The 23,274-nt window shown below is 40.4% G+C and overlaps 1 protein-coding gene across 3 annotated transcripts; it reads left to right on the forward strand.

The window, feature by feature from the left end:
• Nucleotides 1–214: 214 nt before the first annotated feature.
• Nucleotides 215–12,704, forward strand: GCNT1 (glucosaminyl (N-acetyl) transferase 1). 3 transcript variants are annotated; one of them, XM_085213901.1, is made up of 4 exons: nucleotides 392–727; nucleotides 6,501–6,591; nucleotides 9,733–9,873; nucleotides 10,280–12,704. In XM_085213901.1, the coding sequence occupies exon 4, from the start codon at nucleotides 10,408–10,410 to the stop codon at nucleotides 11,686–11,688; it is 1,281 nt and encodes a 426-aa protein (XP_085070027.1). In that variant the 5' UTR covers nucleotides 392–727; nucleotides 6,501–6,591; nucleotides 9,733–9,873; nucleotides 10,280–10,407; the 3' UTR covers nucleotides 11,689–12,704. The 3 variants fall into 3 exon arrangements, with proteins under 3 accessions (XP_085070028.1, XP_085070027.1, XP_085070026.1); XM_085213900.1 differs by lacking the exon at nucleotides 6,501–6,591; XM_085213902.1 differs by lacking the exons at nucleotides 6,501–6,591; nucleotides 9,733–9,873; nucleotides 10,280–12,704 and adding an exon at nucleotides 2,746–3,604 and having other exon boundaries at nucleotides 215–727.
• Nucleotides 12,705–23,274: the final 10,570 nt, after the last annotated feature.

Genomic DNA, 23,274 nt, shown 5'->3' on the forward strand with positions numbered 1-23,274 from the left:
ACTAATCCAAGTTTTTCTCACTGTAGGCACAGCGTGTCTAGACAAGAGACGTTTGCTGCAGTTTTGGAACTGGCCACCCCAGCCAGGCGGGTCTCCTTCAATCCCAGCCCCACTTCCCTCTCTGCACTGCGCTCCCACTGACCTCTTCGCCGCCGCGGCTGTCCCGACCGAGCCGCGCTCAGCACGGCAGGACGTGGCCGGCAGCCGCCCCCACTGCACACCCCGGAGCCGCGGACCATTACTGGTGCGGCAAGACAGCAAACTCCTAACGTGGAGCTGACACGGGCAGGGGAAGCCTGACAAAAAAAGTGCAAGATCCGCTGCGAGAGGGCAGCTCGGAACCGTCGGGGGAGCCAGCGAGGGGGCGGGCGGGCGGGCGTCATGCTGAGCTGGGCCGATGGGTTATGAGGGGAGGTGTTGCAGGGGGCGGGGCGGGGCGGCCCGGCGCTGCTGGCCGCTGCTGGCCGCTGCTGGCCGCTGCTGGCCGCTGCTGGCCGCTGCTGGCCGCTGCTGGCCGCTGCTGGCCGCTGCTGGCCGCTGCTGGCCGCTGCTGGCCGCTGCTGGCCGCTGCTGGCCGCTGCTGGCCGCTGCTGGCCGCTGCTGGCCGCTGCGGGCCGCTGCTGGCCGCTGGGCAAGCGCAGGACTAACGCAGGACTGTGGGACAGCCGCCGGGCCGCCGCACACGGACGCACGGAGCCGCGCCGGGAGGGCGGCGGCAGCAGCGCAGGTGGGTGAGCGGGAGGGGCGCGGGGCGAGCGGAGGAAACTGGCGGTCCCAGGGCGCTGCTCAAGGCCCCGAGATGTCCGGGGATACCCGGACCATCCCGAGATGTCCGGGGATCCCCATCCCCCGGCTCTAGAGGGCAGGAGAGGCGCAGCTGCTGCGTGCACTTCTCATCGTTGTGCTCCTGTGTCTCCTTTCTTCCCCTCATTTTTCTTTCTTCTCGTTTCTTTTCTTCTTCCCTTGTTACTTTTTTCTCTTTTCTATTTCTTTCCTTTTTGTTCTATTTGTTTTTTTTCTCTTTTTTCTTTTTTTCCCGTTATTCCTTTTACTTCTTCCCTTCTCTCTCTTTCTTTCTCTCTCTCTCTTCCTTTCTCTCTCTCTTCCTTTTGGACTCCTCTGGTCATCTCTGTTATTTTTTTCTTTCTTTTCTGCCTTTTTTTTTTTTTTTTTTTCTCTTTCAGTCTTTCTGTCTCCCCCCTTCTGCCTTTTCACCTGGCATTGCATGCAGGGCTGGCCATACCATTGAATGCAGAGCAGCCCAAAGCAGGCTGATGGCCTCGGGGTGTTGGGTTGGCATCAAATCTGTTGCCAGGGACAGGGAACATCTCATGCTTTTGAGTTGCAATCCTAAGATGTGGCTTTTCTTAATTTGCTAGAACTAGGAAAACTCTGAAGAAACAAGGTTTATTTCTTTATTTCGGAACAGCAAATCTGTTTAGAAGGTTATAAATAGTTTTCTGTTATCCAAGTTGGGTGGGAGAGCTCAGAAGTCTGACAGGAGGCTCAGTTGAGTCTGGCATTTTGCCTCTTTCAGGGCTGCTCAGAAAAGTAGACTTCTTTGTGGGAAAGAGGAGGAGTGGCAGCAGCAGGGAATTGCTGTTTTGGAGCCTGAAGTTTTAAATTTCTTTTTTAACGGATTATGATGTAGGTGACCTCAGAGCTGGCAGATAACAGCCCTTGGGAGTCAGAGTAAGAGGAGTCTAACATTTCAGTCTTTTGACTTCAACTTGAAAATTGTTGAGAAAAATAATACAATATTAGGAGCTCAGCTAGGAGCTCAGTTACAGTGGTACATTGCATTTGAAGGTAGGTATATACAATGGAAAATAATACTCTTTTGATCCTCTCTGTGATTCACAACTCTGCCTACAGTAAACATCAGTAAGCTGCATTAATCTATTCCATATGAATCTGAATGGTCTGGGGCAGTACTTCTTTTCTGAAGCTATAAGAGCCAAAACTTACTTAAAAAATGTGAATACTTTTGCCAAGTCTGTACTCTTTTTCTAAACTCCAGGGAAATGCACAGGGGAATATACATGGTAAAGATCCATAGTCTGCTCTGCTGAAAATACAACAATTTGCTGAGCAAAATCCTGCTCTCTATGTCTTTTACTATCATGGAAAAGCTGCTACTAGTTTTATGAGAAGATTTATTTTTGTTTTTCTGATAATATTTTCCTGGCTTTCTTTTGAAGCCCGACACAATGTAGTAAGTTCTCCACTTATGTTTGTTCAAAAGCTCCTGAGAAAGCGCTGTAAAATATAGTTTGTTGTGTTTTTATCTTTTTGTATATTTTGCAATGGAGTCTACTGTCAAGGTAGTATCTGGTCTTTGACAAAAAAGAATTGCACTTTTTTATCTGCATTCTTGTGTAGAGTGGTCTTTCAGGTCAGAATGAACTCATCTCACCTGAAGTGAACAATGGGGGAAAAAAAACATAGTACCTTTATAGTTGTGGACTAAAATCAGGAAATGCTATTTAATTGGCTTGCACAATAGAGCTAAACCTGTGCACCAGAGTGTGATGCTGATCCATGTTAGTCTTTAACTATCAGTGGTCTCTTATTATCAAGGGACACTGTTGTTGCTGGTGCTGCTATGAAATGTAACTGTAGGCATGCCCACACTGCCTTTGGAACAGAGCTAAGAAAATCTCCTTTGAATTATATTTTAAGTGTTGTTTTTGAAGAAGGATGAAAGTACTCAGAAGTTTGATAACTTCTTCCCTCCCCTTTCAGATTCAGGCTAGGTTTGACAAGTGGTAATGCCTTCCCAGTAACCGCATTTGCCAGTTTGCTCCATCCTGAAACACGGCATTTTCACAAGACTGCCGTTAGCAACCACTGTAGTTGGGCACAAGGACTGCAGACCTGCTCAGCTGCTGGGAAAATTATAGCTCCTGCTTTAAGGTGAAAAATGGAAAAATATATACATATGCAATTCACTTCAGGGCAGCCAGCGTGGAGCACAACACAATTTCACAATGTGTTAAACTGGGCAATATTACTTTAAAAATTTTGGGGTGGTTTTTTGTTGGGATTTGTGAGTGTACCATGTCAGCTACCTTGAGGTAAAACATATTTTTTTCTCCAGTATTAATAGTCTTAAACTCACTAAAAGTCTTTGTGATTGCGGCTTTCCTTTGTTTAGTTGTGCTCAGTGAACACATATGGGAATCAGACTTAGAACTCAGTTCTGGACAAGATGTACATGACAAGAGGTTAATAGAAAGTTTACCAAAAATTACATTTTTTCTACACCATTTCACACACTAAGTGTCTATTTGTGTGGGTCTTATTGTTTTCTGTTTGCTTTAAGAGGACATTTTTAGAGTGCCAGGTGTCTGACATTTGAACATAAAATCTCTAAGTAACCATGGTTTTGAATTTATTCTCACTATTTTTTTTTTAATTATTTTATTTTCTTGAGAAGCAGTTCTCTGCTTCTATTTACTCTCAGTATTCAGTGTCTGGGTAGTGGTAGATGTAGCAATGTCTGTAAAGCTGCCTTCTAAGCTAACAAAGCACTATTCTTGTTTTTTTCTAAATAAAAGAAATGCTCTTTTTTTTTTTTTTTTTTTTTTTTTTTTTCCTTACAAATATTCTGAAAAAAAAAGCCCTGGTTTTGTGGAGTGTTGTTAATGAGCAGACTCTGTACCCACATGCAGCCCCACTGCTGTCTGGTCATGACTTCCAGATTTCAGATCTTATCCCACAGTCTGACAGTGGCCCAAACACTTACTTCTGACCAGTGCTTTTTTTTTTTTTCCCCCCATAAGACTGACAGCTAATGAATAAACATGTGAGTGTTCATTCAATCAAGGGCATATCTACATTTAAGGTCACATTGCTTTATACCATGGAAATGCTGAGTAAACGTGTCTCCACTGTGTGTAGCATCTCTCTTCCAATAATCCCACATCTACGCAGTCTGTCTTTCTGTCTTTGTGCTTGTGTATGTTGGTGCTCATGCAAGCTGCTTATTGTTTTAAAAATCACTTCCTCCTCAGAACAAGTGTTCTGCATAGCTGAGTCTGAATGGAAGCCGGTTAATCGTGAAAAACCGCTTGCACGGCATGCATGCTTTGATGCATGATTGGTATGCCCTGTTAAAACTCAAGGACTTTTCAGTAAGCCCACGCCCAGGGGAGAACCTTCTGCTGAAGTGTCACGGAGTAGTTGCATAGTTTCTGTTGGACTGACCTTCGAGGTTTTTTCCAACCATCATCATTGTATGATTCTATACCTTGGGTGGAGCTCGAGTGGGAGAAGTGAAGAGCGAAGGGGTGGATAACACTGCTTCCATACTGTTCCGATGGGCAACTAATTTCTCTTTGTATCTCCTTCCCCTCCCACTGAAGCAAAAAAAAAGGAAAAAATTAGTCAGTTCTGCCCCTGACTCCCCACCCATCAAAAGCATTATTTGTTTTGTGGCCCATCCCAACCGCCACTTAAGAAATGGGTGTACTCAGAACTACATTTTCCACTCAGCTTACTTCAATAGGTTTCCACAAAAATAAGAACTCCAGACTGTTATGACTGCACTTAAGATCGTAGTGCAGCTGCCAAAAAGATTTCAAGCACCTGAAGTAAAGCTTGGATGGAAAGCTTACCTATCTGTGGACATAAACTAGAGGCACGTGACATTTTTGTGCTTCTGGGATCTCTAAAGAGCTGTGTGCCAGAAACAACTGAATGTATGTCACTGAAGCAACTACAGGTGGGGAAACACGTCTGCTTCCTCTGGCTATCTTTAGAGGACGGAGAACAGGGGAAGTGGAGAGGGGCAGTGAGGTACATCCTAGCTCAGTGGTCTGGGAAAGCAGTGACAAGCACTAAGGCCTTGTGGATAGATCCATAAAACCGGTAAGGTCTCTTGTGCCCTACACGTAGCTGATTTTGGTCTCCTGCCATCCTCTGTGGTACTACCCAGATCTTAGTTCCTTCCTGTCACACTTTAAGTGCCCCAAAGTAAAATTTTACCCTCTCCTTAGACCCTTCCTGAGCTTCTGGTGCTGGTACTAACACATGGTGTGTTTTGGAGCCTTCTGTTTCACTGCTGAGTTGATCTTTAGCATCTTGCTTCAACAGTTTCTCTACTGCTGTGAGCAAAGGCTGAAGTGCCAAAGTTACAAGCCGTTTAATTCTTTGTCCCTGTGCCACCAGACCCTGTCATCAAGGGAAGGGTCTGTGTACCATTTCATAGCAAGTCCTACTTGCTTTTTCTAAAATACAAAAAACCAGTAATAATTATGAGCATAAAAATAGGTATTAATATCTTAAATACAAAAAATATATATAGTTAGCATATGGTTTCACTTTGTTTTCTAAGCCTTATTAAATTGGTTGTGGAGAGGGAGGCCCTGTGAGTGATGCAGGTGAACTGACAATCTATGTGCTGTGTCCTTGGTCAGCAGCAAGGCTTAGCAATGCAGTGCTTAAGAAAGCCACACACACTCTTACACTCCCTTGGGGTGGAAGCAGAATGGTGCCCTTGTGCGGACCTACGTTTTGCATATTTTCTGGAGTAGTAAATGTGTGTAACTGCTGTTAGAAAAATGAGGACGATAGGAGCTTAAGGACAGTAATTTGGCAAAATAAATACTCCCCAAGGGCGATACCACCCTGATGTGAAACTGATTAGAGGCATCTCTTGCTTTTAACCTAGTTTAGAGAAAGACAAGCCTCCTACTCTCAGTCTTATTATCAGTCCAAACATGGAAGCCCGAGTTTGCAGGTGTTGTATCAGATAGATCTCTGAAACCCTGCTGTTAAGGGAGGCTTTTCCAAACTCCCTTGTCCAGGTCTTGTGTACTGTGTTGCCTTTACTCCTCCTTAACTCCCTCCCCCCTTTTTAACGATGCAGTTTCACAATAAACTTGTTACTTCATCAGGTGTGCAGATGAGATGTAGTTCTTCTTCATTCCTCCCTGTATTGATGTTTTCCTGGGGTGGGGGCAGGATGGGCTATCAAGACCATTGGGCCCCATCAGTAGGCAGCTGAAACCTGCTCTTACATCAAGGTGACCAAGGAGCTGCTGGATATGGGTGGCCCGTATAGTACAGGCAGGAAGAGAACTGCTCCTTACCCCAGAAACAGTTTATATCAGACAAATCCCACTGTGAAACCACAGCCAAAGGGATCTGCTGTGCTGGCAGCAAAGGGCTGGGGTTGGCTTCTCCAGTGCTGCTGGCAGGGCTGGTGTAACATCATAGTGCTCTGTACCACCACAAAATGCCCCTTGCACAAGTGCTGCCACACAGTGCAGATGATCATATTGGCAGTTCTGCCATTACTTGCTGCAGATCCAAGCCAGCAGTCTGCATAAAATGTCCAAATGAGCTTCTGGTGTCCCTCAGAGCTGAGCTATAATCTTGTTAAGGGTGGTTAGGTTGGTTCTTGAGGTGTAGGGGAAAGGGTGGGGTTGGTGGTTTTTTTTATTATTCTCATTGAAGACTTATATTTCTAGTTGGATTTTATGTTTGCTTTTAAGGATGGGTGAAGATATACTTATCTGAAATCACTTGCTGAGTAGGGCTAAAAGAGTGCTGCTCCCTCCTGCCTGTGGCTGCAGCCTTTCCTAGGTGAGAGTTATTCCCAGTTCTTTTCGCTTGCACAAACACCCATGAAATCTCTTTCTGACTTGTTTCAGTCAGTAATACTGATTGTCTTAGCAATTATACAGTAACCAGGTAAACACATCACTAACAAAGCCAGATTTTTTTTTTACAGTAGCACCTTTACAGTAATATAAAAATGTGATCTAGATTTACTCTCCCCAGAATATTTCCCAGACTGGCAGGGAATGAGTACAGATGAGCAGATGCAGCTGATCCAAGCTATGTGCCCTTACAGAACAGGTGTCAGAAGAGAAGTCTGAAACTAAGCACGGTTATCTCTCTTCCCAAATGCCTGTGTAAATGTCCAATAGTCTGTAGTAAATATCAAGCTGTAATGACCTGATGCATTCTGTTTAGTCATATTCTACTCTTTCTTTGTGGCACTGAAGAGTAACTTTGGCAGGAAGCAGTGATTCAGGCAGCTAAACATACCTTTCTACCAACTCCTTCAACATTAGCAACTGTTGGAGGTTTCGGTTTTGTATGACTGCCTACATCAAAAACACGATCTCTAATGAGGAATAAATGTAGAAGATTGAAGTGGGTTAAGTCCATAAGAGAGACTAAATCCTGGTTGAGAGCACGTCCAAAGCTGCAGTGTGAAGCCTTTTGTATGTGGCTGTGCAAACCTCCTACTCTTTCCAGTGCAAAGTTGTGTCTCTGGCACTGTGTTCTTCACTGTGCACAGTAAAACTGCCCAGAGAAGAGAAGAAGATGGTAAACATTTGTCAAATGCCGTTTGAAGTCAGTTTAGGAAGTATTCTAGGCTTGTAAATCTTTCTAAAACAGGAAAGAAAAAAAAAAAAGAAAAAAAAACAAAACCCAAACAAACAAACAAAAACCTTTCTAAAATAGGTTTAGGTGACAAATTAGATGACAGGTCACAAATCTTTCCCAACACTGTAAAGGTCAACACTTGCAAAGAATATGCCAGAGTTTAGTACTTTTTAGTGAGGAATTGCAAGCATCAACAAAGAGAAGTTTATTGTTAAGTCTGTTCTGGGGCAGCAGTGTGTCTGTGAAAAAAAATCTGACTGTGGGGAAAACCTCCACCTAAAAATAAGAGCTCTGTTAACCTGTAAACATTTACAGATCTCTTTCTCTGGTGTAAAAGAAATGCAGATTTCATTTGTTTTGAGCTCAAAACAGTGGAGGAATTGCATCCAGCTTGGTATAGATGACCATTCTGAAACAGTTATTTACCTTGTATTCAGTTGTGTAAAAAGCTTTTAATAGTAAGCTTTATTCTTCAGAAATTCTTAGGAGGTGGAGATCACAATGGTAGCTTTCAGTTAAGGCTCTGGCTCCCTGCATCGTATAGAATGGGGAGGAAGGACAAACCTTATAGAGCATGTTACTTGATAATGCTCATGTTCCTACATACACTGAGAATACGATAAAGTAGCAGCACTAACTCTCATTCTAAAGAAACAAACTCCAGCTTCTGACAGCTAAAAATTCACAGTCAAAAATGAGGCATTTTTATAACTTGGTAAGAGTAGAACAGTAGTTTAAGGCTAACCAATATTACAAGCTTCATCTTAAGGAAATACATACTTGATAGAGATTATGGAGACAACCACATAGTTGGTCACCTTCCTTTATTAATTTCATTTGTTATGAATATTATTTTTATTGGATCAGATCTACCAGTCAGAACTGGAGGAATGTCAAGTGAGCAAGTATGTAGTAGGTCATAAGGCATGCTAAAAGTTGCTCTAAACTGTCTGATGCTAGGTCACAATTTAAATGTGGTAATTGTGGAATTCCCCCCCACACACCCAGTTTTTTTGTTTGTTTGTTTTTGTTTAATTAAAATTCAAAGTGTGAGACCTGTTGCTTAGACAGTACCACTGCACAATTTCATCTACAATTGTACACAGGTTCACTTAGCTACTTCCATTAAGAGTTTAAATTTTAGTTCTTCCAGCCTAACAACAGTACGCACCTAAGACAGGCTTGAAACAAACATCTGCCTTCGTGGTATAGGACTGCCTGAAAATTTTGCTGATCCCTATTGCTGTGCTATACATTTATGCAGTGAGATCACCCTCCATTCACCTTCTCTACCTGGATCAATTCCCCCAGTCAGTTTGCAGAGTGGGCACAACAGTGGACACAAAACATGGTGCATCCCAGTGGCATAATTGCTGTCAAAAAGCTCCGTAATATTAGATCTCAAATTTTTACACATACGTTTAAAATCAAGTTGAAATTTACAGTTTGAGAATTAAAATTTAAAGTAATACTGAGGTACCATAAAGAAAAGAGGAAAAAAAGAAAGATCTTATGCTAAGCCTATAGTAAAGCTGTGAAGAGGATACAGTTCACTCTTCCTTAAACAAATGTTCTTATCAATTATTTTGGGAAGCAATTACTCTTAGGGCTGGACAAAAAAGTCAGAGCACAAAAAAATGTATTGAAAGTAGAAAAAATGAAAGAAACTATGTATCTCTCCAATCCAGGGATGTCGTGAACTCTCTGACTTGCAGACTAAAATGTTGGAAGATGTTCACTATATGTTATACTGTTTTTTGCAACTACAGCTTCATTTGAAATTCAGACCTGCACTGGATTATTCAGACAATGAATCTGTAGTCAGAAATGCCATTTGTGTAGCAGTGTAAATTGTTTAAGAATTTCCTGGCTTTGAGCAGTCTTTGAAGTGATACTTAGAAAAAAAAATAAATTCTAATCCTTTAACACTTCAAGATTACAATGGTGCAATCTTCAAGAGGTGCTGGCAAAATGAAAGTATTTCAATGCTGTGTGAACAGAAACAGGACCAAAAAAATAACTTATCATCTCTAAGATGAAGATAGGATTGGCAAGTCATAAATCTTGATGCAACTCAGCCTTGTAGTATGTTTCAACATCAAAAGCAACAGCTGAATAGTAAAAATGGAGACTATCTAGACAGTGGTAATGCAGTACTGCAGTACTAAGAGGGGCAGGGGCTTAACAAAAATCAGCTTTAGAGATGGGCAGTAACCACTGCCTTTTTACCTTGAAAAGGTGCTTCAGCAGTTCAGCTACAGCACTACAGCACCCTTCACAAAGCTGAGGAGCTGTGCTTTACTAATTTCTTTCTCCTCTTTTCATCAGCTCTTTCCTAATAGCATTTCTAAGATCAAGGATGTTGGAGAGAGTGCACCTCATGTAAAAGTCTTGAAAGTCTTCTGTGACTGTCTCCCCACTAAGGAGAAGGATCATCAATAGCATTCAGTAGCTTCTAAGAAGTTAGTGGTAAGTTAAAGTTCTGATGCAATTTGTGTCACTGCTAAAATGGATACAAAATGCTCTTGTCTAATTCTGAAGATGAATTAACATCAAATACTTGCTATGTCAGTAACATATCTGACTTATTGACCTTAATTTTGTCAGATGCAGTCAAACATGTTCTGTTCCCTTTCAGAAATTTTGTCTGTATCCTTAGTGCTACAGCTGATAAAAGATAGGAAATAATGTACCAGCTGTATTTTCCCTCTTTTCCCTTTTTATTGGAAAAAAAAAAAATCTCATTTCCAGCAAAATATTTTTGTTTGAAGTATTTGCTCTTTACAGACTGTTAAAAGCAATGCTACTATTATCCCTTTATCTTTTACAGAAATCTTAGCAATGGCAGTGATGATGATATTTCATTTTATTTTAGGATTTTTCCTTTCATCTCCTTGACAAATGCTCCAAGTTTCCAACTGTTTTTTCTGATGTTGTTGAGGCTTATACAAGCAGAGTGGGGGGCTATTTTTTTTAGTTCTGCAAAGTCACCTGGTATTTGAAATGCTGAAAAGGAAACTACGTTTTTTCCACAATTTGCGATTCAGACTTTTCTTGGGTCTAACTCTGATTTTAGTAATCATTTCGGTTTTGAAAGTTAACCAGAAATCAAACTGCTTGAATCGAAGACATCTTGAGCTGACTAAGGAAGACTCTATTGGCGACATTAACTGCACCAAGATACTGGAAGGTGATATAGAAGAAATTCAAAAGGTAAAGCTTGAGACCTTATCAGTGTCATTTAAGAAACGTCCCAGACTAACAACCAATGACTATATCAACATGACAACAGACTGTGCCTCTTTCACCAAGATGAGGAAATACATTATGGAACCTCTCAGCAGTGAAGAAGCAGAATTTCCAATTGCTTACTCAATAGTGGTTTATCACAAAATTGAGATGCTTGACAGGCTTCTGAGATCAATCTATGCTCCTCAGAATTTTTATTGCATCCATGTTGATAGAAAATCTCCAGAATCTTTTTTTACAGCTGTGAAAGGAATAGTCTCCTGTTTTGATAATGTCTTTATATCCAGCCAGTTAGAGAGTGTTGTATATGCTTCATGGAGCAGGGTACAGGCAGATATTAATTGCATGAAAGACCTCTATAGAAGAAGTTCAAACTGGAAATACCTAATAAACCTCTGTGGCATGGACTTTCCTATAAAGACCAACCAGGAAATAGTAGAGAAATTAAAAGCCCTTAAAGGTGAAAACAGCTTGGAAACAGAAAAAATGCCTGTTTATAAAGAAGTAAGGTGGAAAAAACACTATGAGATTGTTGATGGTAAAGTGAAAAACACAGGTATAGATAAACAACTACCACCTCTCAATACTCCAATTTTTTCTGGTAGTGCCTATTTTGTAGTTAGCAGAAGATTTGTAGAATACATATTAGAAAATAGCAAAATCCTCAAATTTATTGAGTGGGCAAAAGACACTTACAGCCCTGATGAGTACCTATGGGCAACAATTCAGAGAATCCCTGACGTCCCAGGTGCTGTTTCTTCTAATGAGAAGTATGACGTTTCTGATATGAATGCACTGGCCAGGTTTGTCAAGTGGCAGTACTTCGAAGGAGATGTGTCTAAAGGTGCACCCTACCCACCATGCAGCGGAGTTCATGTTCGCTCTGTCTGTGTGTTTGGCGTAGGAGACCTGAACTGGATGCTGCGAAACCACCACTTCTTTGCTAATAAGTTTGATACTGATGTTGATCCTTTTGCAGTGAAGTGTTTGGAAGAATATTTGCGACATAAAGCTTTGAATCTGCAAAAGAACTGAAATGCTGCATGCTCCAGTTATGAAACACAGGACCAAAGAACATACAGCTATAAATTTTTACAGTCAACGCTGGTGGTGATGTTGGTGGTGGTGATGATGATGATGGGAATAATGATTATCACTACATTGGTATGGTGATGATGTGGACCTTCTTTGTGCGTTGACAAGAAGGAAAGAAGACATGCCTCAGATGAAGATGAGAATGCCTTATGTTGCACACTAGGGCTTGGAACTTGGGTACATCACAGACAGTAGTGTTTGGAGGCTCAATTAATTTGAATATTTATTATCTCAATATGTGTTATAGTATAATTATTGGGCTTCCTGGGGTAAAACTACTTGTTGAACGCGTGGAAAATGGATGTTGTTCATGATTATTTCTGAGTTGTTGGTGTTTTTCTTTTTTGTTACTGTTGTTTGTTTGTTTGTTTGTTTGTTTTCCCAAGAATGTAATGCTCACTGAAATGGAGAAGTGAGGAGAAATACGGGAAAGCAGCAGCTGGCCTGCATGAAGTTCATATTGAGTGCTGGAAGATTTCAGGAACTTAATAATTAATTGATTTGAAAATTAAACAAAAGGGGATATACCAAAGCCAAAGGTCATCATTTAACTTAAATATGAATGCTGCAGTTCTACAATATGTAACTCTTAGTCCTTCCGGAAATCCTCAGCAAGGAATATTAAGGATTTGTATTTCTATTTTTGTAACAGGATCTTGCTTTTGTACTCTTAAGCCGTCCCTGGTAATGTGATAAGAAGTTTATATATTAGTTCCTTGTTGTATCGTCTCAGGAAACTTCAGTTTTGTGCCTGATAAGAGTTGGAATTTTACACTTACTGTATCACAAGCTTTGCTTTTGGAACCAGAATGACTCAAAAAGTCATTCTCAAAGACTTAAAAGAATTGTGGCAATGTCTAAATGTTACTGATTCAACTGCTGATTTCTACATTCTGTTAGTTCAAGTTGCATCCTAGACAATTTTAGGTATGAAAAAATAAAGTTATTTTTCTGAATGTTGTTGTCTCTTCCTACAAATAAATTCCTTCTAATAGCATTGCCAAAAACCCTAACCATAAAGACCTAAGTTATATTTACTTAAGCTGCAGTGGAGACAAGTCCTACCTTTCCCACATCCACTCATTCATGTGTCCATGATTATTTAAATTTATCTGGTGCAGCTGTTACATATTCATTTGTTTGCTTGCTTGTTTATTTATTTCTAATTCATTTACTTCTTTTGGTAGAGTGGAAAGGAGGAAATCTATATGAGTTTCAGGTTAGTTCCCTACTGGGCTTAGCTACTGAAATGTGGCACAAGTACTACAAACAGTACAGAAGCATGGTAACCAGTGAAGAGAACAGCATGAGGAATGGTACTATTGCTTATTTATTTCCATAGCACTTCTAGTTCGTCATGCATGGTTACAGTCAGGTATACTATCTGATCCTGAAACTTATTATTAGCACTACCAAGTGACATAGTAAACATGACATCTTACTGTTATTTGTGTTTCTTGGATTACTGTGAAGGCAGTATAAGTTTCTAACAAAGGTAGTTTGTCATGAAGTATCTTCTGGGAAATATTTAGATGTGAACACAATGAGCAGCTTAGCAGCTTACCCTTTGATCATATAAGCTCTTAAGGGCGCTATAGATTCAATCTGAAATGAGGCTTTTTCTTTTCAACCCCATCTTTAAAACCACCTGAAAGCTGTTTAGGAAGAGTTCAGAGACTCTCACTTGGTGCATAATTACCTGGTGCAGGTAATTGTGGCCTGGGAGATGAGCACAGGAGGGAAATACTCTATAGTAACCCAAGTTGTCTTCCCCACCCTTTGGCTTTCAGACAAGAATGGTCTTAATAGACAGCTGTACTTTACTACCTTTGTACAAGCTACAGCAAGGAGGAACTTCACTGTGTAGTCATGGGAAATGTCAGAAAGTTTCATTTTCAACTCATTTTTTTTAAGAATTTCTACTTAAAGACAAACTGCATAAATAGCTTTTATGACACTAATGCTCATAGTTCAAAAATGAAGGAAAAGATGATAGTGAAGTTCCCAGAGGATGTATTTGATTGCTTGAAATCCTCCAGATATCAGGGGCATCAGCTTATTCACTTGTTTCAATGTGTTTTGTATTTACTAATATGTATAATACAATGCCTATCTTCTAACAACACTGCTACTGTAGATGGTGCAGACTGTACTTGATTAGGAGCTCCAAGTGTTACTGTCTGGACAGAGTCAAGAGAGATCCTGTGTATACTCATGGTGTGGTCCGTTCTATACGGAAGGAAAAATGCAAGAACAGCTCAGCATTTAGCATGAATTCTCCAGTACAGAGAATTCTTTTTTTCTCCCAGGGAATGTAAACCACAAAAACAACCACCTTGAAACTAAACTGTAGAAGAAAAGCTCCAATTAATAGATTTTAGGTGATGTAATGAGTACCCAGATGAACAATTGTTGAAGAAATACATGCCTTTCTCAAATTCCCTTATCTTGTCTTTCAGTTTTCCATTCCTGAGTTTTCCAAAACAGCTTAGTGTGCTGGGAGTAGTGCTCTGGTTCAGCCATAAAAACAGAGCAAGCCCTAACCCTGAACTTCTACATAAGCATTTTGGGTGGTTTCATCAATAGCAAATTTGTTGTTTTACACATACGGTTAAGTAATTGTAGTAACCAATTGTGGTAACCTTATCCCTGGGAGTCACTAAGCCAAAAATTTTCAAGCTCAAAGGCTGATTTTGTCCCAGAAACATAATTATTTATGCTTTCATCTGAAACCTCCTTCTTGTGTTATGTTTGGTTTGACAGGAAGGATGTTTTGGCTGCCTGACTGCCTCCTAGTTAGCACATCAGAAGATGACAGGAAAACTTTGAGCTGAACAGTGCAGTTATGATCAAATTAACCATCAGATTGCCATGACTTGGTGCATTTTGAAGTGGCATGACAGTTAACAATACCCACCTGGACTGTAACATATAAATGCAATGCATATGCATTAGAAAATAAAAAAGAAAGAAGAGGTTGTCCCTTGCATTGTGCTGATAAGGATATAATCCCTTTCTCTAAATGCAGTGCTGCTACAAGCTCAGAGTGGCAACAATAAAAATAACGAACATGATCCAAGATTTGCTCGCAGTATTTCACAGTTTCCTAATTATAGTTTATTTTAATCTTAAAAAATTAGTAGTGGATTACTTAGTCACTTATAGAATACACTGAAGTCCCAGTATTAGTGAGGATCTCCTCAGTCAGTTTAAATATTAGAAACTGTATTACATAGAATAGCTTTCCACTAATTAGCAATACCATCCATCCTCAGCTTAAAATTTCAGAAATCTAGTAGCCCAATTTTCTTCTCAAATTAAATTCTTTTAGTTTGGCTGTAACAGAGCTTAATATGAAGAAGTTAAGAACACAACCAAACACTTCAAGTCCAGCTGAGGTATTTTAAAATATGTTTTTTTTTTTTCCCCATGCACATGTGTAGGAAGAAAAAAAAAAAAGGAAAAGAAAAAAAAAGATTATACTGAAAAATATTCAGCTAGGAACAACATGTCAAGAAGGAGATACTACCTGTTAAAAATCTCTGTACTGTACTCCAAGAGACAGGATATTCAAACTCCTTCTGACAGACACTGATCTAATTATTCTTTCTTAAAGTAATTTATTTCAGATCTGAATCTGAAATAGTCTGAAATCTGAATCTGAAAAGTGAATCAGATTCTACTGGGAGATCTAGTCATGCATTAGTAATAACATCAGGTACCCGACCTTAGCCTTTTTCTCTTGTTAAGATAAGCAGTATTTCAGAAATTATAGCAGAAAAAATGTTTAATTATTACAGTCTTTCCAGTGATACTGATATTAATTTGCCCGAAGCAAACCCTTTTATCTCCCTTCCTTTCAATCAACTTTGCTGCACATCTGGGTGGGGAGCAGAAGTTACCGTTTGACTTCAAAGGCTATTTTACTGACTGGTGTATGATAGAAACGAAAAGCTGTGGCTCAGTATCAGTGGTTGTAAGTTAGTTCTTAGCTTATTTTGGCACTGGTTATCTGGATTGCATTAGTGGTGCTGGAAAGACAGATTTCTCAGTGTTGATGAGACATTTGTTTGGTATGGAAGACTAACACAATAGGACTGCCCACCACTTCTGTAAGGTAATACTCTTAACCTTTTTAAACAACAGACTGATAGTAATTAGATCACTACCTGTGCCAGGCTGTTAAACCTTGATAACCTGTCAGAACCACTAGATTATCAGGACGATGTTGTAATTCCGCCTCCACAAGAAGGAGTGTAACTCCTTAATCTGGAGTTAAATCCCAGCCACCATTCCTGCCTGTTTGTACCCTCTGCAAAAATCAGCAGACCTGCTGCTGACAACACACCAGCTCTTGCTGGCCAATTGCCCCCCTGCCTGCATGGGCCTTCTGAGCCCAAAGGGAAGCAGTGAGCTCATCTGTTCTGCACCTGTCAGTGCTGCCCAAGCTACCTGCACATCATGTCTGCATTGGGCTTGAGCAGAGCAAAGAGGTGCTTGTTGGAAATAATGCCACACTCATAATCCTTCCGTCCTGACACACTCAATTCCCATTGCTACAGGGAAGTTTGTTTCTACACCACAGTAAACTGAAATGAACCTACTTTGGGGTGCTAAGACCAGAAGAACTAATTCTCTCTTTGGTGAACATGGCCCCATAGCCACTCCTTCACAAGAATTGGACAACAAATCTATAACACACAAAATGTAAGAATTCAGAAAAAAATAATAAAAATAAAAATAAAAATAAAAATGTAATATCCAGACCACACAGCTCAGGTAAAGCTGAACAAGGTACAAGGAGAAGTGAAGCTCAGACAGGGTTACAGAGCCTACTTGAGGCTTACTGCATTGGGCATGTTTTAGAATACAGTCACTTTTGCACTATTGTCTAACAGAGGGGCATACTCAATCATTTACTTAGGGGAAGGATGGGCAGAATAATTTCTGTATTACCACCTGATCTAGATTTTAATATTTCTGTGGATGTGGTATTGTAGCCAAATTAGTGAAGGGAAACTGGGACCTAGGAATGGATTGGATCATGTATTTCAGCTGTGACATTGATTTCAGCTGCCTGGTTCTCTTTACATTTCTTGGAAATTCAGAATCTCAAGCCCTCTTAAGAATAATAGCTTTTTCATGGCTGTCATTTATCTGGCAGAGAATAATGAAAACAATTGGTGGCTTTATTTTAAAATTAAAATCTCATTTGCAACTATTAGGTTCTGTTTTCATTAGAACTCTCAGAAATAAACAGTCTGGGAAAGAACAGTGGCTTCTAAATGTCTCTGGTCTATCTTCATGGGGATGCAGTCTCAAAAATCTCAAAGTCCACATAGGCTCAGTATTTATCAAGTTCAACTGAAATGGTATTGAACAAGATACAGCTGAGGTTTTATCTCTTTCTGAGGTCATATTATTGTGAATATGTCAAAATCTGTTGTCAGCAATAGGCTTTCTCCCGTCTTCCAAAGACTGAATTTTTACTTCAGGTAACCTGAAGAACACTCAGAAAAATGTCCACTAGACTGGCAGCTCTGCAGTGTAGTCCATGTACTTCAGTTGATTTTTATGAAACTATCACCATTTTCCACTAACTAAGCATCTTTCTAGCATTAAAAACAGTCACTTTTGAACATTATTTGAATGAGAAGGAAAGTCCTCCACAAGGCTATCTTTCATCAAACTGAAGCTGAATGACCCAGGCTGAAACAGTCTCTCAAAAAACAGAATATGTTCATGAGCAACAAATAGTGGAAAGTGACAGTCAGAGAGGAACAGAATGACACTCAACATGTCACAATATTTCACACAGCTCTGTCTGAGATACTAAAGTCCATGGTTCAGCACGAGTCATCAGATACTTCCAGCCAGCAGAGCTGGACCATCTGCTGGATGATGGAGGGGATGATCTAATGACAGAGGTTGAAGTACTTTTTTGGTGCTCTTGACTTACCCACAGCCCTGGGGGCAACTGGACTGTACACACTAGTACTGAGCTGGCCAGTTTCCTCTCAAGACCAATGCCCATTAGCTCTGACAGGTCATGGAGACCAGAGGTGGTTCCCAATGACCAGAGAATAGCAAATGTTACACTCATCTTCAAAGTGAGGTAAACGAATGATCTGGGAAAGTTCATCCTGGTTATCCTCATCTTTGCCCTCTGGGAAAACTGTGCATGAAGCACATATTCTGCAAGCTTATGAAGGAAAAGATGATGACTAGGAATAGTCAGGAAGGATTCACCAAGGCTAAATCATTTGGATTTAGGAAATAATATGGATTTATCATGGCTAAGTAGCCATACAGCCTTCCATGATAAAAGGTCTAGATTTGTGGATGAGAATGAGAAGGATGTCACTGCCTAGAGGCATACCAGCAAGGCTTTGACAGATGCTGTGAGGAGAAGCTGCAGAAGCCAGGCTGGGGAAGAGGACTTTGGAAATATTTTCTGTGCTGCTGAAGGAGTTACCTGGTGCCACAACTTTTGCCAGTGGTAGCCACAAATTGAAACTGGGGAGTTTCCAGATGAAGAGAAGGAGAAAAGCTTCCCTGGCAAGATAACTAAGTGCTGGAACAGGCTGCCCAGGGAGGCTGTGCCATCTTTGTCCTTGGAATTTTCAACCCCAACTAAAGCCCTGAGCAACCATGCCTATCTTTACTGTCAGCTTGTCTTGCACTGGGGTTTGGTCTGACTGACCCCCTGTGGTCCTAACCAGATAATAGTACTGTCTTTCTATATTGCTCCAGAAGCTGTACAGTTACAAAATCACTCCAAGTGAATAAGAGATGAAACAAAGTATTTCTGGAGTCACATAACTGATTTCTTATGAATTGAATATTTTAAATAATATGTAGTATCTGGGGATTGCTGTAATTCACTTCCTTATTAGGCATATCCTCTTAGCAACCTTCGTAAGTATCAGTCCCAATTAAACTACCAAGTAGTTCCCCTTTTTTACCCATTGTGTTATTTTTAAGTTAGCATTTTCTTTACAAGAACCAGCTACATCTAACTGCGATTTAAGTTAAAAAATTGCTTAGATTAATAGAAAGATTGCAGGCTGAAATGGCAGGCTGTTTACCACATGTGATGTAAAGATACCTGCCCATTACAGACAGTTGTATTTCAGAGGATCAACTATGTGCCTATTGCCTATGTTTTTTGGGCTTCCATGATGCTTTAAAATGTACTGTAAAAAAAGGTTTGGTGTAAGTATGTATGTGTCTGAGTGGGTAGCTGGAGATCATCTCTTTGGACTACAGGAAGTACTTGTAATAGTTTAGAATGAAACTGCATGATGCAGACCTCTAGTGGGAATTTGATAACGAAGATGTATCTAACAATCCTATGCAAATGCTCTTCTTAGTATTGGTACATCAGAATACATAAATGGAATTATTACTTTTTATATATGGGCATTGTGATTATGTAGTAGCATAAGTGCTTTTTGCAGAAGGCAGTATGTGGTTAATGTTTGTTGAGTGCTGCTCTGTTTAACTGCTGGAAAAAAGGAAAAACAATTCCATCAAAATGATTTCACATTCTACCGGGTGCTCTGTGTCATTTGTTGGCAAGAGTAATGGAAGGAAAAATAACAGTAACAAAAAGTGATCATGGAATAGTTTCTTTTTTCAATTAACAGCACCTGCTCCAATTTTCTTTCCCATATGTAATTCTGTCTAAACTGCAGTAGAATACAGTGATATATTCTGTATTTTGGTTTTTGTTTCCAAAAAGCACAACAAACACCTAAAGTAGAAGTCTTGATAATTTGTCCAAGATCACATGACATCCCTGCCCAGCTGACCTAAAGTTAGGAGATCTCCACTCCATGAAGCTCTGATCTTTGATCGTTCATGCATCATCTGAAGATGTGAATCTATTTTTCCTTCTGGACTAGCCCAGGCTCAGTGACTTGTTCATTTTTAAGTCTCCACAAATGTCTGTAGGAAAATCTTTCCTTCCCTTACACACTCTTTGTCTTACAAGAGCCACACATGCCTTTTTTTAAAAAATAAATAAAAAAAAAAAGAATGGGGAATACACATCTCTGTATGTACAGCTCTTTTCTCTGAAGAGCTTTCTAGGGACAAGCAGGTTAAAGACAATCTCTTCTGGGTAGCTGTGCATTGGCCTGTCCCATGAAGTTGATCACTACCTGTGCCTCTTGTTCATCCTTTCCAAGGAGCACATAAGCTTTGAACAAGGGATTGGTTTCAGTAACAAAAGGCCAGAATGTTACAGGTCTCAGGCAAGATCTTCCAAAGCCCCTTTGAAGAAAATAAATTACATGCTTTCTGTAAATGCAACTCAATGCGTACCTCTTTAGTGATGTTTACAGTGTGCAGATACTGAAGGCTGCCAGCCCTCCAAAACACCAAAGGAGAACACACCGCTCTGGTGTCTCCCTGATTTCAAGTTTCTTGCATCCCTTTCTGAGAAAGCACAAAAAAGCAATAAGAGCTATGGTTCTCTTAGCTCTGAACAGATTCAGAAAAAAAAAACGTATCACCCTCAAAATTCTTACACAAATGATCCTCAGCTTGAGGAAAAAAACCCACTACTCTGCCTTTTCTACTTCTTGTCTATTGTCAGATGGAAGATTTATTTTAAAAATGGCTGATATATTAAAAATATCTGAGTCTGAATGTTCAATGGCAATCTGCTGGAAAGGATTAGGTTGTTGGATAAAATACTATGTATGTAATTTTCAAGAAACTGTTGGCACCTTTTCTCTCTGAATCAAGTCCAGAGCTGCAGTTCATCTGCACGTTCTTGCTGCAGGGCGGCTCAGCCCCTTTTGGTCAGTTTACTCTTTCCATAAGGAGCCCGGCTGCTTCCTCTGCAACATAGTTACAGTGCTCTATAGCAAAACAAAAGCATGCTCCTGTGGTACATTTTTTGTTAGTCAAAGAACATCAGCAAAACTTAGAAAGCACAGAGACTTCTCTAGGCAAATTGGAATTGTCTGCATTAATAGAGCAAAAATGTCTTAACAAGATACTAAAAGCAAAACCATCGATGAGATCCTGCTTGCACAAGCACTTTCCTTTTTCAGGTGTTAGGGAGTGTCTAGAGAAGCCCACATAAACCTTCGGAATGCAGTGGGACAGAGAAGAAAATATCATTCTTCTTTTTTTTTTTCTGTCTGGGCACAGTGTTTTACTCAGTGCTCACATGAGGGGAGAATATTAGCAGCATGGCTGTTACTAGAGTTAAAGATTAACTTGGCTAGAGGAAATGAAAGGCAGCAAGTATCACTGGCTTATTGATTGTATTGTAACTTTATCCAAATGTCCTACCATAATAAGTACTGTGTAAGCAAATAGGATGACTGACCACCTTTTCACCAACAACACAAAAATCATAAGACAAAGTACTAAAAGGTAAGTGAGAAAAAGACTATATTTTTTACATTGACATGTAAAAAGACAAAACAATGTAAATTACATATACTGGAACTAGAGACATGGGGAAAATAGAGAAGAAAAAAGGGAATAGAAGAAGAGTATATAACTGTTAAATTATAGGATATGGTGAAAGAAACCTGTGACATAAGGTTCTGAGTTTTTAAGAAGTTGTCCTTCCTTTCTGCTAATTTCTATTTGTCCTGTACACCAGTGTGCCCCATTATTACAGATGAATTACCCAGGGAAAACTACAAGTTTTTGGTACCAAGGAGCTGTATGGATCCTGGCCAGGAGATCATCATGCATCAAGATGACAGTGACTCAGTTAACTCAAGTATGTGCAGACCTGTGCTGTCCCATAGCCACAGGACAAGATGCAGCAGTTTGCAGAATCAGAAGAGCTGTTGTCTGCTCCTACGGACTGTTGGCTACTGCACTGTCTCTGTCACCACTGCTGAAACACACCACCCACCACCTCACTGTGCTCACATCCACTTTTTGATCTCCAGAAATGTTCAGCAGATGTTGATGAATGTCATTTTTTTCTGGAGGAATTCAGTAACACATCTTTGCTTCAGACATACTTCCATGTCTGATACTGTTCTGTCAGACTGCCCTTCTGCTGCCATCTGTCCCACAGCAACAACACGTAATGGAATACTGTTGAGAAGGTTCAGCTACTACTGCCATATCACTAAAATCTATCTCTGACATTGTAGGCTAACATCAAGAAGGAGATACTGCTTGTGGTGCAGCCCTTGTATAATCTCCAGCCTGCAGAGTAGTACACTTCCATTTGATGCAAATGATGCCAGGAATTGCCAGAAGGTTTGACAGGCAGGAAGCCATCTAGTGACCATCATATAACAGAGTTCCATCTAGTCTACGTAGGCTGTTCTTTAGGCTTAAATGTAATACAAATTGAGTTTTTAGTTTTTAGATATTTATGAGATACTGTAATCTAGGCTTTTTATCATGTGTAGTACCATCACTATGAGTATTATCAGAAAATGTTTCAGATGCTTCATATATGCTAAACAGAGTTCAAATTATGTTTTGTATTCACAACTCAAGAAAATCATCTCAGGGTCACCAGAAGTGGAAAGATAGAACAGCTAGTGAGAACAAAATGAGGCTGAAAGACTTGGATTTGTTCAGCTTGGAGAAGAGAAGGCTTTGGAGGACTTACTTGCAACCCAAATGGAGCCTACAGGAAACCTGGAGGGGAGTGTAGTGACAGGATGAGGAGGAATGGTTTCAAACTGAATGAAGGAAGATTTAGGTTAGATGCTGAGAAGAAATTACTTGCTCAGAGTGTGGTGAAGCACTGGCACAGGCTGCCTGTAAAAGCTGTGGATTCCCCATCCCTGGAGTTGTTCAAGGCTAGGTTGGATGGGGCCCTGGGCAGCCTGAGCTGGGGGGGGGGCAGCCCTGCACATGGCAGCAGGGTTTGGAGCCAGATAATCTTTAAAGTACCTTCTGACATAAGCCATTTTATGATTCTGTGCTGTATCCTCAGCACCCAGGTGATCTTACGGTGTCAGACCATCACTGTTGAATTACAAGAGCACAAAAACCAGTATCAACAAGAATCTGCATCAGTGCAATAGATTCTTAATCTCAGAAGCCATTCCTTCTGAATACAGGTAAGTAAATACTTTGCCATAGCCAACAAATCACTGGGAGAGTCAGGGTGGTGGGCACCCTTGCCTTCTTGCCAGCCCTGCAGATCTGGCATTCTCATGAAGCTTTGGGTGTGGGGCTGCTCCCTAGAACTTTGCTCCTCACAAGATTAGTGGTGACCACCTGGGGTTGGTGAACACTGGAAAAACACACAGAAACATTGGCAGTTGGAGGGGCAAGTAGATAGAGATGCTTGTTGTTATTTGGTCAAGGCAGGAGGGCATGTGAGTGAGTAAACAAGGCACTTCCACTTTCCTCTGCTGCATCATCCTTGGTGTAACACTTAGAATCTACTTCTCCCTCTCTCCATTCTGAAAAAGGCACTCAACTTGCCAGACTTATCAGAGAGTCCTAGATAGCTTGAGAATTACCATAAGTGTTTAAATGGTTTTTGTTTATTGGAAATGGAAAAGTTTAACAGCAGCA

Source organism: Meleagris gallopavo, chromosome Z (assembly GCF_905368555.1).
Source record: "Meleagris gallopavo chromosome Z, MGAL_WU_HG_1.1, whole genome shotgun sequence".
In the NCBI taxonomy this organism is placed as follows: Eukaryota; Metazoa; Chordata; class Aves; order Galliformes; family Phasianidae; genus Meleagris; species Meleagris gallopavo.